Here is a 16291-nt window from a genome sequence, read left to right on the forward strand (position 1 = left end):
CAGAGATTTACAGTAGTAGGGAACTCAATTTTCCAAGGAAAAATCCACAACTTGCGATAAGAACAGACCGTATAGAGCCAAGCTCTGATACCATATAGGAAACAAAATATAGACATCAAGCTCTTGATCTTTCCCACAAATGACATAAGGGACAATTCATTGCATATATAGATACAAATCTACATTTAACAGAAGAGAGCACTCACAAGGAAAAACAGTGTGCTAAGGCACCAAAAAAATTATTATTAATGTGATAACAAATAGATTACAAGAAGCTTGACATACAAGGGGGCCACAAGGTCCATTAAATAGAAAGAGGGAGGAACTAAACATCCAATGGCTAGATTCCAAGTTCCAATGACTCTCTCAGCTAAGAATGACTCAGCTCAAAAAGAATAGAGCAAATACAAAAGAAAAAAGTAAAAGGAAAAATTACAGAAAAAGAAAAATAAAAAATTTAGAAAAAAACTAGAAAGATAACCTGAAATTACATAAATCTTAACAGTTGGATGGCTCTATTGAACATCTAGGGGCAAGTTTGAAATGGGCCTAGTGGCACATGTATTGGCTTGCTTGCATCAGCTAATGCTTGCATGTAACCTGATCTATTTCACCAGTGGAAGAGACAATGAGCTAAAACATTATGACATAAACCAGAGTGATGCATACGTAGGGCCTCCAACCATCAAAGGAAAAAACAAGCAACTTCAGTAACTAGCTAATTAATTAGCAATTTCCATGGATGAGCTCTAAAATGAGAATTTTCAAATATATCTTAAGAAACATATCTGAAGATCAATTAAGGAGACTCACATTAACCAAAGTTTCTTTCACTGATGATAAAGTATATATCATTCTCCTCAGTTTCTTCATGAATAACACATTAGCACACTCTTGGATTTGCAAAGAGCCTATTCACACAAACACGAAAAAAGAAGGCAGGAAGAAGGAATAGATATTCACCTATTTGCATCCGATGGGGAAGAGGGGATAATTTCCCAATAGCTTCATTTATTGAATTTACTTCAATTCCCATATTCAGTCCAAGTACACAGAATGTAGCGACTGCTGCATTCTGGAAGTTATGGTTACCCACTGTATTAAGGGAGTCCAATTTCAGTTCTGCACTTAGGCCTGTGGTTGGAAGTTCTATATAGGCAACCTTCTTATCCATCACCATCTGCATTAGCTTGAAAATAATACAATGACAATTAAGAACTCCGGAAACTTTCAACTAAAAACTACAAGCACAGATATTATTAACTTGCCTTGAGACCAGGAAGGTCTCCTATCCAAGTAAGAGTGCAATGGTTTAGCCCATGACGAAAAGCCTCCACTAATAGTTGATTATCTATTTAAAGAAATCAATAAGAGCAAATAATGTGTGAAACATTGGGAAAGGTACCTCTAAATGTAATTTAGAAGGCTATATATGTTGATTTGGACAATGAAAGGAGAAAAGTTAGAGAACAATAATTTTTTGATACTGTCATTGAAAGATAAACTATTCATAAGATACTATAACAGTTCCAAAATATCATGATACTGTCATGATAGCTTCAGAGTTTCCTTTCTGTCATAGGCCTCCCCAGTCCATCATCCGGCTTATGTTCATGTTATTTGCTTGTTCCTCATATTCTACAAATGTTTTCTCCTTGTTATTATACGTTTCAACCAAAGAAATTTCACTGAAACCTTCTTTTATACATCTTTCTACAATTCAGAAGTAATCAACTTTTATATTATTGAAAATATTGCCAAGACTGACAATTATGATTCAAATTAAGCGAAATGAGTACTTGAAAAATATTAAAAGGAATTCACAAGCCACATTATTTTCTCACTTTGTTTCTCCAGTATTCTTTGTATACAAAAGTTCCTTATATATCAAGGATATTTCTTCTCAAATTAGGCTTAAATTTCTTCGAACAAATATAATTCATGATATAATAAGCATGACTTTAAGAAGAAAACAGAATCATGCTAAGAGTAAAGTTTATCAAAAACTCCTTTAAGTAAATTTGAACTTTAGCATGATCTCAAAACATGCTAAAACAGAAGGTATGCAGTCAACTGTTGTCATCACTATTAAAGCCAAATCTGACATCGATAGTGTTGAATAATATTTGTGTTAGGTGGTTTTTTGAATATTTAAGAGTTTCAGGAACAACTCTTTACAAATAAATGTTCTAGTAGTAGACTAATCTTGTAATTTGTTATCTTACCCTAATTCTCATTTAACGTGAGAATAGGGCAGACTATTGAGACAACGAATAGAACTTTCTCTCTCTGTCTCTCTCTCGCTCTCAACCTCTTCTCCTCTCTCTCATCTTGCTTCCAGCAACATGGTATCAGAGCCCAACCCTTCTTGGGACTGACACCTATTTCTCTCCCTCGCCATCTTACCCATCTTCTTCCTCTTCTTCTGTTATCGTTGGGGATTTTGTGGGTCAAACTTGTGGATCATGCGTATTGGGGCTCAATCTAGGGTTTTCTTAACAAAAGATGAAAACCCTAGGTCGATGCCTCGTTGAAGTGGACGTGGTTGCAAAATCTGATAAACGTGGGAACAACAAAGTATTCTTCACTGTCGCTAGTAACTTCTGCTAAGCGTGGAAACAGCAGAGTCTTCCTCCTTGTCGTTGGTAACTTCTGCTAAGCGTGGGAACAGCAGTAAGTGTTAAAAGTGATTTTTTATCATGTCTGTGGAATATATTATCAGTCTTAAAGTTGTGGCGTGGCGTGGATGTTAGGACTGATACATGTGGAGTTAAACAAGGCATGGAAAAGATACCTACGATGACCTGCTTCTTGTCTGCCGTGAACCAGTTTTCTACATTATAAAGTGAAATTTTATTTTCAGCAGAAAGCTTCTTATCTATTGTTTACTGCTTTGACTACTGCTACGTGTTCTACTTACTGCTCACTACTACTACATATTCTGCTTACTGTTACGTGTTCTACTTGCTGCTCAAGGCTGCTGCATATTCTACTTACTGCTGCATATTATAGTCAGATTGTGTGGTTCAGTTGTTTGTGTCTCAAGATGGATCTGGAACAGCAATCTAATATGACAGACAGCCCTAAGATCGAGTCTCATACTGAATACAAAGTTGTTGGGAATCCATTCTTCTATGGTTCGACTGTGAAATTAGATGGTCACAACTATAAAATTTAGTCGCGTATGTTCATGATGTCTGTAGTAGGACATTAGAAAGACCATATCATTAAAGAAGATGAACCAAATGTTAAAACAGGAAAGTATACCACATGGAAAGAAGATAATAGTATTGTTATGTCGTGGATTATGAACAGTGTGTAGTCTGATGTCGGTCCTACTCTTACTTACTATACTTACTATACAATTGCTAAACACATGTGGACTTTTTTGAAACAGATTCAAAAATTTTACAAGTTGAGAAGGAGTTACTCAAACTACAGCAAGGTGACTTGGAATTATCTCAATACTTTGCTTCAGTTAAAGCAGCGTATGAACAATTGAAGGCTCTTCGACCTCCATGTCGGCACGTTACAAGACTCATTTTGAGTAGACAATGGTGACAAAGTTCTTGGCTGGTTTGTCCCCTAAATATGAGGTAGCTAAAGTTCAAATGCTTACTAGCGCAAAAATTCCAGATCTTGCTAAGGCATATAATAGACTGAGTAGATTGGCTATATCTCTCTCTCAGCCCCAAAGTGAGTCTCTTGCTGCTGCCTTAGCCGTGTCTGGAGGACGTAGACATGGTACAACGCGAAGAGGCTCAGGTCGTGGTGTAGGGGGGAGAGGGAGATTTCAGTGTACATACTGTGACAAATTAGGACATTTAGAAGATAGATGTTGAGACAAACATGGTCATCCAGCTCCTAGTTTCCATGGAAGAGGATTCAGTACCTCAGGTGGTAGAAGGAGATTCACTTCTCAAATTCCTGTAGGGTTTGCTTGAGCTACTACATCACTTGGAGAGACTCCTGATAGTTCCTTGACGACTACTGATAGCTCCACGGTGATTATGAGCAAGGTAGAGTATGATCAGCTTATGGCTCAGCGATCTCTCCCTGCCTCGACGCCTGTTACTGCATCCTCGGTTGTGGTCGATTCTTCTTTGTCTGTTGGTAGTACTTCCCATGAACCAGGTATTGTGTGGATTATTGATTTTGAGGCTTCGAAACATTTCTACAGTCAGCCTCACTCATTTACCTTATTGCATCGTTTTGCACAACCTCAACATGTTAGACTTGCCAATGGGAAACTTTCTCCTATTATAAGAGTTTGGGATGTGAAACTCTCGAATTCTATATCTCTTTCCAATGTTTTATACACTCCAGAATTTCCTACTAACCTTTTGTCTGTTACTCAGTTGACAAAGGATTTGCAATGTAGAGCCATATTTGATCCTGGTTCATGTATTTTTCAGGACTTGCAAAATGGGAAGACGATTGGTGGTGGCCATGAGCGCAAAGGAGTTTACCTTTGGTCGAAACCAATAGAGGGTGTGGCATTTATGGCTCCATCTAAGCCTACCCCGTATCAGTGGCATCTCCGACTCGGCCATCCTTCATTATCCAAGCTTTGTGGTGTCCTCCCTAATATTTACTTATATGAGTGATTCCAGTGTGAGGCCTGTCAATTGGGCAAACACACTAGAAGTAATTTTTCTTTCAGTATTAGTCCGTCGAGTCATGCAGTTTTTGATCTCATTCGTGTTGATTTTTGGGGGCCGAGCCGGGTTGTAAGCGGGGCCAAGTTTAGGTATTACCTTGTTACTGTTGACGATTTTTCTCGTCTTAGTTGGGTGTTCTTGTTAAAAGAGAGGTTTGAAGTTATTTGTATTCTTTAAAATTTCATTATTGAAATAAAGACTCAGTTTGGTTCCATTGTCAAAAACATTCGCACTGATAATGCTTGTGAGTTCAAATCCAATACATTGTTGCAATTTTATACCAAATATGGAATTTGCCTTCAATTTACTTGTCCCCACACTTCTCAACAAAACGGTATTGTTGAACGTAAACATCGTCAGCTACTAGATATGGCTCGTACTCTCATGATACATAGTTGTGTTCCAACCCAGTTTTGGGGTGATGTCATACTCACTTCATGTTACCTAATTAACCGTTTTTCGTCCTCGTCCATTGGCAATCAAATTCCTACTCAAGTGATCTATCCAGATAGACCCTTGTTTTCCCTTCCACCCAAAGTCTTTGGGTGTACTTGTTTTGTTCACATCCTTGGTACTAATAGGGACAAACTTGGTGTACAATCGATTAAATGTATTTTCATTGGTTATCCAAAACACCAAAATGGTTATATCTGTTTTGACTCTCATACTCATAAGCAGTACATCAGTGCAGATGTTACATTTTTTAGTCATGTCCTTATTTCAAGTCTACTCCATCACTATCAGACAAGTTGATGTCTATTCCTTTACCTATACCACCAGTTCCCTTGCAGTATATTCTGTGTGCTACCGATTCACCCCCTAGTGTCAACAGATTTCATGATCCCCCACGGGTATACACCCGTCGACGTGCTTCTACAGTTCTACTCATGACTGCCAACTAGTTGCTTCTCAGGATGTAAGTATACCTGACCTCACTGCTCCTCCTCCACAGGATGCTTCTAGAATATCGTTGGACTTACTGATTGCCTTGCACAAAGGCAAACGACAGTGTACTCTGCATCTTATATCTCGATTTGCTTCTACTAACAGCAGCTTGTGTCATCCTTGTCAGTGCATTCAATTCCTTCTAGTTACCTCCAAGCATTACTTGACCCAAATGGCGACAAGCTATGCAGGATGAGATGGAGACACTACTGCAACGTGGGACATGGGAATTGGTTGATCCCCTTCTAGGTGTGATGTCGTGGGCTCCAAATGGGTTTTTACCATAAAGTATTTATCTAATGGTTCAGTGGAACGATACAAAGCTCGTCTTGTCGCAAAAGGTTATACTCAAACTTTTGGTGTCGATTTCTTTGAGACTTTTTCTCCTGTGGCCAAGATGGGCACCATACGTCTTATTGTGTCAATTGTTGTACATTATGATTGACCCTTATATTAGTTGGATGTCAAAAATGCTTTCTTGTATGGGGAACTTGATGAGACGGTTTAAATGCACCAGCCTCCTGGCTTTGAACGTCAGGGGGAGTGTAGTAAGGTGTGCAGGTTGAGAAAAGAAATATATGGCTTGAAACAAAGTCCTCGTGCTTGGTTTCACAAATTCTCAGAAGTTGTGCTAGAATGTGTCTTTAAGAGGTCTCAACTAGACCATTCGTTGTTTATCAAGAAATGATCGAGAGGTATAGTTGTGCTAGTGGTGTATGTTGATGACATTGTTTTGATAGGTGAATGTGAACAGGAGGTAGCTCAGACAAAGAAATTTCTACAAAAACACTTTGTTACCAAAGATCTTGGCCAGCTGCGGTTCTTCCTTGGCATTGAAGTTGCTCGTAGTAAGGAAGGTGTGGTGTTACCACAAAGGAAGTATGTTCTTGATCTTTTACAAGACACATGGATGCTAGGAGCTAAACCTACAACTCTTCCTATGAACCCAAGAGTACATCTATATGATGATGACCTCGGAAGAGATAGCTTCACAAGCCTACAGTTCGTTGATTGGTAAGCTTCTTTATGTGACAATAACTCGACCAGATATTAGCTTTGCTATGAGCAAATTAAGCCAATTCATGGAAAAACCACAAAATAACAGGGCTGCCACCTGTATTGTCAATAATCTTGTATTTCATGAGAGGGCAAAACACATTGAAGTAGATTGTCATTACATTCGTGATATGGTTCAAGAGGGAATGATCTCCACTATAGATGAAGCCTCTGAAAATCAAGTCGTTGATATCTTCACTAAAGCCTTGCCTATTTCAGAGTTTTCTAGATGGTGTGACAAGTTGAGCATGATTAACATCTTACATCTATGCTCCAGCTTGAGGGGAGTGTTGAATAATATTTGTGTTAGGTGGTTTTTTTAATATTTAAGAGTTTTAGGAACAACTCTTTACAAATAAATGTTCTAGTAGTAGACTAATCTTGTCATTTGTTGTCTTACCCTAATTCTCATTTAACGTGAGAATAGGCAGACTATTGAGACAATGAATAGAACTCTCTCTCTCTCTCAACCTCTTCTCCTCTCTTTCGTCTTGCTTCCAGCAACAGATAGTGTATAGCATCAGACAACAGATGCCAATGACCTAGTGCCAAGCCATTGGAAAAATACTAGCTATGCGTTGGGTTCATTCGGGTGAAAGGCAAATGAGAATGATGGATTAAAAATTCAACTATTGTGACAATATATTTTCTAGAAGGATTAATAGAATGCAGCACTATTTTACAAAGACACACGATAATGTGGCTTCATGCAATGGTAGTCCATATAAGCTATTGCAACCATTTGTGTGTCCAAGTACCACACGGACCAGTGGAGTATCTGGCCCAAATAGGCCAGACCCAAGCATAACAGCGGGCCCAACGGGCCGATATTTGTTGGGCAGAGCCTGGCCCAAGTCCAAGAAGTTAACAGGCTGGGTCCAGGAACTACATTCGCAACAATGATGCCTATTGGGCCAAATAATTTTTTTTTTTTTTCATTTTTCATTGTTCAATTCTTAAACAGCAGCCCACTTTCTATAACAATTTTTTGGTTGACACTCTCATTATTTTTCAGTACAGGATAAAAGGTGAGCCTTTCTTTAGTCTTTCTTCTTTAGTCTTTCTTTAGACCGTTTTTATAAAAGTGAAAACATTAACACATTGTTCAATGAATCAGGGCTGGCAACTTTATACTAAAGTCTTTAGTCCTTTACTGATGGTGTGAGAATGGCCGCCCTTGGAGAGCTGTCATATAAGGGGCATGGATTGAATAAACAATAAATTGGCCTAGTTTGGTTTGTAAAAAAATAAATAAAATAAATAAAAAAACATTAACGGGCCAAGTACTAGGCAGTGGGTATGGCCTCACACCCAATAAAGCCCAGGCCCGGCTCGGCTCATAGGCTCGATTAGTAATGGGCTAGGCAAACAGGTCCAGCAATTATCCAATTGGGCCCACCGGGCCCATATGACAATTAAGCCAGGCCGGGTCAGGCTGAGCTCGGCAATGTTTGGATATGCTTAAGGTTTTATAGAAAAAGAGGATTCAAAAATAAATAAATGAGGTAGATAGGGGCTATGGCGAACCATAGGAAGTCGAGGATGGAGATGAATGCATTAAAGAGGGTGAGGATGTTGATGCTGGCCTAAGATTAAATGTGGCTAGCTCGAGAGCCAAAGGGAAAGGCATCCTGCATGAAGAGTAAAATTTCTAGCAGGAAGAGAAGAAGTGTGCCAACTAGTAGGCATGGTCATCGTGGTAGAGTAGTAGTGCAAGTATAGTATTGGATTTATCAAAAGTTTTTTTTCCTTCATATATTGCTCCAAGTGCTCAGCGCAACATCTGTGCTGCTATAGCCTCAAAAGATATGATAGAACAAGCATATATAGAAGTTGGGAGATGGTTTTTACAATGCATGTATTCCCTTCAATGCAACTAATTCATTTCATTTCCAGGCTATGGAAAATGTGATACTTCTATAGAGTCTGGATTTAAAATGTCTTCATATCATCAGCTAAGAGGCAAAATTCCTGATGCAATAGCAAAAAAAGTAATAAAATATTGTGAAAAATTGAAATTGAGCTAGAATGAAACAGGCGGCAGCATTATGGAAGATGACGGACCAATACAAGGTTAAGACTTAAGAATACTTCTGAACTTTCTAGTTCATTGCCCTAAAGGTACTATATTCTTAAAATCACTTGATATATCTAATGTACCTAAGACTGTTGATATTTTGTGCAATATTTTTGATAATGTTGTACAAGAAGTTAGGTCTGCAAATTTTTTACAGTTATTATGGATAATGCTGCAAATTCTAGAGTTGTAGCCTTGCAGGAGAATTGTTGTTTCAAATTTTTTTAAAGTTCATTACTGTCATGCATAAATCTCATGCTTCAAGATCTTGGTGAACATATATGAGATGAGTTTAACAATGCCAAGGGATCACAAATTTTTTTTATAATCATGTACACATATTGAGTCTCATGATTGGTATCATCTTAGCTTTTGTCAACTCAGTTTCTTGTGTAATCAAGCTTTAAGTCTTTCACCAAAGGCCTGAATTTTCATCTTTTGTCATATTGTTTGTACTTCTATCACATGTAGTCATGTACAACATGTTTCGACTGATACAGTTTCTTGTTTACCTTTGACCTCACATCCCTTTTCCTCTTCATCTATTTTTAGCCCATAAGATTTATTTCTTCAGACATCTAGCTTGTGTTTCTTGAAAATTACCTGGCACTTGGTGTATTGGGATCTAGAAATATTTTGTAATGAATGTACCGGAAAACCTTCTTTGGATTTGCCCAAGAAGGCAAGAACTTTGGGCTTCATTTATTTTTGTCTGGGATGGCTTGCTTTGAGTTTGGTGCATTTCATGTAATAGGTTTGTATGGCCCTGGAATATGGGTGTCTGATCTAACGGCTAACCGGAAAAGTACAGCCTGTAAAGTGTAAACCCTTCATGGGGCATGGAGGGTTTTGATCCTTTTGTTCTAGGAGGGAATAGCTTCTCACATACTGCAGCAGGCACCTTGAGAATATTAGCAGGTCTATTCCATCTTATTGCATGACCAGACATGGACAACATATAGGTAAATTATCAATTTACAATAATAAAACAAAATGAAAACCAAATCTTGTATGAATCACACAGACCAACAGAAATTAACCAAATCTTGTATGAATCACACAGACCAACAGAAATTAACTGCAAAACCATGTATTACGTTGATCTATAGGTATCTTCATACCAGCTGGAAGAACAGCAAGATCGCAATCAGTCATATGACAGAATAATCGGCATTTTGTATAGGCATAATTCCACATAGTCTTGTGTCTCTCTAAGTGATCAGGAGTGAGATTTAATATGACTGCCACCTGGATTCCACAGAAAAGGTAAGCTGAATGATAAAATCACGATAAGAAAGGGAAAGAAACTTGCTTCAGATTCGGTCATCACATACAGAGGGATGCAAGTACTTATTCGGAATCTCCAACTGATAGCTGCTCACCTCCACAACTGCAACCTAAGTATCGGGGTAATTATGTAAGGCTAAAATTATAAAAGAAATAATTAAATAGTGGTTTCATTTATCATTATAGATTATACCACATCCAAAGAATGGTTACCAGGTCAACTATGGTCAATGTCTACAAGTCATTAAGCTTCTTACCAATATTCTGGAGATAATTGTTATATACCAAAAATCTGAAAAACTAAGGCCTTATGTGTAAGGATAAAAGTGAGTGTGAAGATAATTCAACTTACCTGGAATTGGGATTCACCAGATCCCATACACTGTAAAGCAGCCTTTGAAAGTGGATTTCCAAAATTTCCTCCAACAAAAGCCTTGATGCCAGAATGCTGAAGTAGCTGTCTTCAAGATAAACCCAAGTGAGTTTGAAGTTGAGGATGATCAAGAGAAATAAGTTATTCTATGAATATACGTTCTGTTTACAGAAACAAGTCTCCGAGCAACTGTTTCCATGTATACACTGGGACTGAAATTAGACTATACCAGATTTCAATCATAGTTCTCTCTTACTCCTCCTGAAATCAGAAATCTATCATACTCAGGACCGTCGTTAACCATAGAGGAGAATCAAATGGCTCCTACTGACTGTGTCTACACTGTGTTAGTAGAACTCATGGAGAACACAGCATGGGATCAACTGTCCACCTAGATGTTTCCACTTTCCACTATATTCCTAAGTTGGTGCTGCTAATTATTGATAAGTACTAGTAAAGATTTTAGGGCTTGGTGATTAGAAATAAAAGTTCTAAAGCTGAGGCCCTAACTCCTCCACAAACACAGATAGGTTTTCCCCTGTTGACTCCAAAAGACCAATTTCATTCAGTTTAGGCATAAAACCAACTTCACTGATTTACCCATCCATAACCAAGATTTGCTCAAATAAGGCCAACCATATTGAGAACTTATCTCAAAAGATAAAACTGACTCTATGCATGTCTGCCCTTGGCACACTCAAAAGAAGTGAACAGACGCCAACTAAGGTTAAGAAGCATGACATTGCAAGAAAACCAGATATAGATACAAATTTATATCTCATACACAAAACACTCTGTCAAGAGAGCTCTTTTCATACTAAATCAACAGGAGCTTGAGGTCTAAGGCACAAAAAATTGTCATTCACACACTCAACAGGAGGCTTCAAAGAAGCATACATAGGAGAGGACCGTTTAGGACCTTAAATATACAAAATGAGGAGCCACCAGAATCTTCAGCATCTAGAAATCCAGCGGTTAGAGAGTCCAACAACTCTCTCAACTGACAACTCTCAGCAATAAAAAGTACAAAAATAAAATGAGAAAGTACAAAAAAGAAGAAAAATGAAGACATAAAAAAGATGATAAAAAACTAATTCCTAACAACCCCCTCAAACTTAGGGTGAAGTCACCAAAATTTTGCTAAGAAGAAAAGTAGAAAAAGCAGATCCAAGCCCTTTGGTGAAGAAATCAGCTGGTTGATATTCTAATGGAACATAACGTAACTCAATTGTTTCCTTTAGAATTTTTTTCCTGCACAAAACGACAATCCATGTCAACGTGCTTTCTCATCTCATGGAATGTACAATAAACTGGCAATATAAAGAGCACTTCTGTTATCACAGCATAGCTTGGGAGGGCCTTCAAGATTGACTCCTATATCATCGACTAGATCCCTTAACCGGATAATCTGCATAACAGTTGAGGCCATAGCTTGATATTCTGCTTTTGTAAATGACAAAGAGACCTTCTATTGCTTCTTGCATCTCCACGAAATTAGAAATGAACTTAGGAATACACAAAAAATGAGTAGTAGGGTGTCGATTATTGGGATTCACCTCCCCAATAAGCATTTGTAAACACATTGAATTCATCATGTAAACGTATAATTTCTGGTGGATTGACAAATTTCCAAATTGCATGTAGGAGGTTGTTAGTATCCTCTTTAGCAACTTCTTGTAATCATGTCCTCCTCCACTGCTTCGGATAGGTGAACAAATTGATGCCACTTTAGATGACATTGACCAGGTTATTCCAGACTCTGAATGAGGATGAAGATAGAAAACTAGCAGCTAGAAAGATGGTGGACCAACATTTTAATAAAGTGCACCATCATCATGAAGAAAAAACAAGGGAACATCTGACCAATATGTTGAAAATTTAAGTTCCTTCTCTTTTTATAGTTGACAACTAATGAGCATTTTGAGGACATTAATATATTTTGTATGCTCCAGCTCTATGAAAACAATGACAAACATTGATCTTAGAAATATTTTGTCATCATCAAATATGATTATGTTATTCATTATTGATTGATTGATGGACCATGTTTACATGGGAATGGTTCAATTTGCTTGTTGAATATAATATTTAGCACCGCAATCATTCGGTTTCTTTTTCTTTCATATAGCTTAAAATGTCAAGACATGCCTAGGCTATAGGTGCTACTAAATATCTAGGCTCCACTCTTACCGACATAGCTTATAAGGATCATAGAGGAGGACAAAGAATTCAAGGCAACCAATAAGGCCTGTAGAACAACTAAGAAACTTAAACACACTCAATAACAAGAAAGGGCGAGCATTCACATACCTGACTAGCATAGCTAGTCACTGTTGATTTTCCATTAGTTCCAGAAATCGCTAAAACTGCAGTTTCTTTGTGCAAAACCTCAGCTGCAAAGTCCAGTTCAGACATTACTTCCTTTCCCTGAAATGCAGTATTGACAATGGTATGCAAGTGAGCAGTATTGACAATGGCAATGAATTCATTATTGACAGTCATAAGTCATTAGAATGGAAAAAAAGAAAGGGATAAAAATATATACAGCAGCTTTGGAACATGGGAAGTCATACAGATTCTAGCAATCCTGCTAAGCCATAGGTCTCAAGAGGAACCCCAGGTGAGACCACCACTCTATCGGCATCCTTCAGGAAGTCTGCACCGGAAGGTGCAAGAACTGTTCGCAAGCGTGTATATTTTTGAAACAAAGGATCAACCTGAAAGTAACTTCTAGCATTAATAAGAAAATTTGGAACCCAAAATTTCAAAATTTCAAACAGCTAATAGCCATACTTCCAGTGGAAGCAGATTCTCATTTCTATCAATAGCAAGGACAGATGCTCCTCTTGCAAGTGCAAGTTCAGCAGCTGCCTTTCCAGAAGCACCTAGCCCCAGTATCTGCAAATGGACATGAAATGAAAAAAAAAAAAAAAAAGTCAACACAATTTATCCGTTTAGTAAAATTGAGAGATGTAAAAAAGATGACGTGATGAAAAGTTGAGTCAAAAATCATCCTTTCAGTATTATCATTAACAATCAGACATATTACTTAGGTCATAGGTTTGAACAATTTAACTGCATAATGCATATTTAACACTGTCACTAACATACACTGTTTTTGGGCCGTAGATTGGAGCTTCTCTCATAATCAGTTCTAACAGTCATCCAATATGAAACTCAAATCAAGTCAATCATTTTTTGGTTTCAAAAAATCAATGGTGTATAGAACACTAAAAATTTTGGTAATAGAAAGATCAATATGTTTAATGAAAATAACTTGAATTAAAACATGATTTATACTAAATTAATAATCATAAACATGTTACCATGTTGACTTGAATTTAGGTGGTATTGTTTATACATATATATATATATATATAAGCAAAATCCAGAAATTTAGGGGGAAAACCAGGGAAAAAAACAAACTGGCAAAAAAAAAATTCATTGATTCTTACAAGTTACAACCATTCGCAAAGCATGAAAAACAGGTGAAATTAAGATGATAAATAGGTACTCACAGCGACAGTTTGACCATCAAGGTCCTTTTGTGTTAGTCCGTGATTCTTACTTGTTGCCGTTACTAGCAAGCAATATCTTGGCCTGTGAACCATCACTTTACATCCACATGGAATCTTGCATATCATAATTTTCTCTGTGTTAAATCACCAGCAAAGAGCCTAACATTTAGAAACATAGAAGACTAAAAACATGAAACCTTAATTACAAATTCAAGTGAGCAAGAGAAAGAGAGATCTTGGCCCTTCCCCCCACAAAAACAAGATCAACGGGAACATTTACATGCCTAATAATCATATATGCAAATGGGTACCTGAAGCATTTGCAATTCGTTTTATTTCTGACTGGTGTCCAAGGATTAATTAAATAGCAAATATACCACTGCAAGGAAAAGCTACTCTCTCCAATCGGAAAAAATGATGGAGAAGGATTAAAAACAACAAAATCCATTAATAAACACTAAATCATTTTCAAGAAGCGACCCTAAGAGAAAGAGTGTTATTTACATTAACTATTTTCAGGAGTTCTTAGTCATTGTTTCATATATATTGGAATTTCTTCTCCAGTTTTTGTGAATTAGTGGATCCTCAATTCATGTACAGTATGTAGGATATGTAGGATACATGAAGCCTCGAATTTGTATTCAGTAATGTGCTGGAAGAAGAAGAAAGAAAATAGCATAAAAAGAAAATGGAAATTGATTCAAAACATCCTGCTGGATTTCCAGAACTAGCTGGATCCAAGCACACTTTAAAGACGATCCAACTCACACCAAGCAAGAAATATTTGTCCAATCGCACAGGAAATAATGCTAGAGAAAATGAAGACAAACTGAATTAGGATCAAAAGGATCGTAAATGCCCAGCATGGTATTCGCTAGTCGCAGACCTCACACAACACCCACCGTCGCAGAAACGTCGAAAACATCCGCATTGTTAACTTGCTCACGGGGAGAGGGTGAAGGTTCGCACGGTTTCCAAGCGAACGTGAAGGAAAAAGAATACAGGAAAAAAAAAATGCAAGAAGAGGCTCACTGTGTAGAACGAACGATGCCGACAAATTAGAAGCCGGAGGGATCAGAACCCAGCGCCTGCTGCTTACTCGACAGCGGTTCCTCCTCCCAGCAAAAGCCGGCATCATGAAATGCACAGCAGATTCAATGCTAGAGGGTCGACCATTGAACTCCATGGTCGACCATCCCCCAGAAACCACCACTACAGGGATCGGGTCCCTCCCACGGCGGGCGGGACGCTTTCGATACGTATCCCCCGGTTATAAACTAATGAAAAGTTACAGAAAGCTGCGCGACATTAGGATGTATTACCAAAAGCGCTCAGTGTTTGAGAATTTACTCGTTACTGCTCAGTCGAGAAAGTAATTAACAAATAAATCACCATCTCAAACATGAAATTAGGGTTGTAGAATAAGCCGAGTTTGAGTTGTAAGAACTCAACTTGTCAGATTCCACTTGAGATTCCACTTGGCTCGACTACAAAACGAATGTTGAAATATATTGAGAAAATAGTTAAACGAGTAGTGAAATGAGTTAATGAGTTAAAGCAAACGAGATAGGTTTAACAAAAACTAGTAAAAGAAGTTAAACAAGTCAGGCTTGAGCTCAACATTGTATTGTCGAGTCAAGCTCAAGCCAATTCTATGGAGCTCAACTTAAGTTTGAGTCAAGCTCGAGCTCGACAATGGTGTATAGCCCATTGAAGGGTGATAGAAAACATTAAGTGACACATGGATAGTCGTAAATACCCTTGTGTATTGAATGAAGCCTTGGATATTGGCCATGAGGGAAATATTTTTGGTTGCACCAACTTTCAGGCCGAGCAATCTTGTTTATGAGGAAGGATCACCTCTAATTTGGACATAAGATGCATGGTCTGGATGCCTCTACTAGAATTTAGATGATTCTCAAAATGGAAGCAGGAGATACTTCTTTCGTCAAGTATGAAAAGGTGCTGCGGGAAGAATTGACTGCTTCCTTGATTGAAGAAGAGGAAAAGAAGAGGAAGTACGGCGTACCAAGTCCAGAGCAAAGTGGCTGATTGAAGGTGATAGGAAGTCATGTCATTTCCAGGCTGTTACAAGAGGGCGTCGTGCAAAAAATCATATTGCCTCACTAGAATATAACAGAGGCACCCATTCAGGCCAGGAAACCATTAAAATGATTTTTTCTATATCTTGTTAGGGATGTCTGCAAGGTCTGGTGAAGTGCTTCCTAATTTGATGGAGGGGTCAAAAGTTAATGAAAGCCAAAATGCTGAATTCTCAAAATGTGGTTTTCAAGGATGATGTTGTTGGGTTCTTTGCAGCGGAACGACATCCTTGATCAGCTTTTTGTCTGCGCAGCGCGTTCACCAGTGGCAC

At 38.0% G+C, this 16291-nt stretch overlaps 1 protein-coding gene across 6 annotated transcripts in view; it reads right to left on the reverse strand.

Annotated features, from left to right (window-relative positions):
• The window catches only part of LOC116255802 (uncharacterized), a 40403-nt gene extending 25226 nt beyond the window's left edge, over positions 1 to 15177 (reverse strand). For 4 of the 6 annotated variants that reach the window (XR_004172966.2, XM_031631826.2, XM_050078219.1 and 1 more), the window contains exons 1-10: positions 14950 to 15177; positions 13918 to 14051; positions 13193 to 13297; positions 12973 to 13116; positions 12710 to 12826; positions 10379 to 10483; positions 10074 to 10136; positions 9861 to 9987; positions 1269 to 1351; positions 964 to 1180 (exon numbers count right to left, since the gene is read on the reverse strand). Coding sequence is in view for 5 of the 6 variants with exons in the window: in XM_031631826.2 (XP_031487686.1) it covers positions 964 to 1180; positions 1269 to 1351; positions 9861 to 9987; positions 10074 to 10136; positions 10379 to 10483; positions 12710 to 12826; positions 12973 to 13116; positions 13193 to 13297; positions 13918 to 14051; positions 14950 to 15103 (1249 nt within the window). In the remaining variant the exon portion in view is untranslated. The remainder of the gene's footprint in view (positions 1 to 963; positions 1181 to 1268; positions 1352 to 9860; positions 9988 to 10073; positions 10137 to 10378; positions 10484 to 12709; positions 12827 to 12972; positions 13117 to 13192; positions 13298 to 13917; positions 14052 to 14949) is intronic. The other 2 variants (XM_031631828.2, XM_031631830.2) reach the window with 2 other exon arrangements.
• Between the last annotated feature and the right edge of the window lie 1114 nt (positions 15178 to 16291).

Source organism: Nymphaea colorata, chromosome 6, assembly GCF_008831285.2.
Source record: "Nymphaea colorata isolate Beijing-Zhang1983 chromosome 6, ASM883128v2, whole genome shotgun sequence".
Classification (NCBI taxonomy): Eukaryota; Viridiplantae; Streptophyta; class Magnoliopsida; order Nymphaeales; family Nymphaeaceae; genus Nymphaea; species Nymphaea colorata.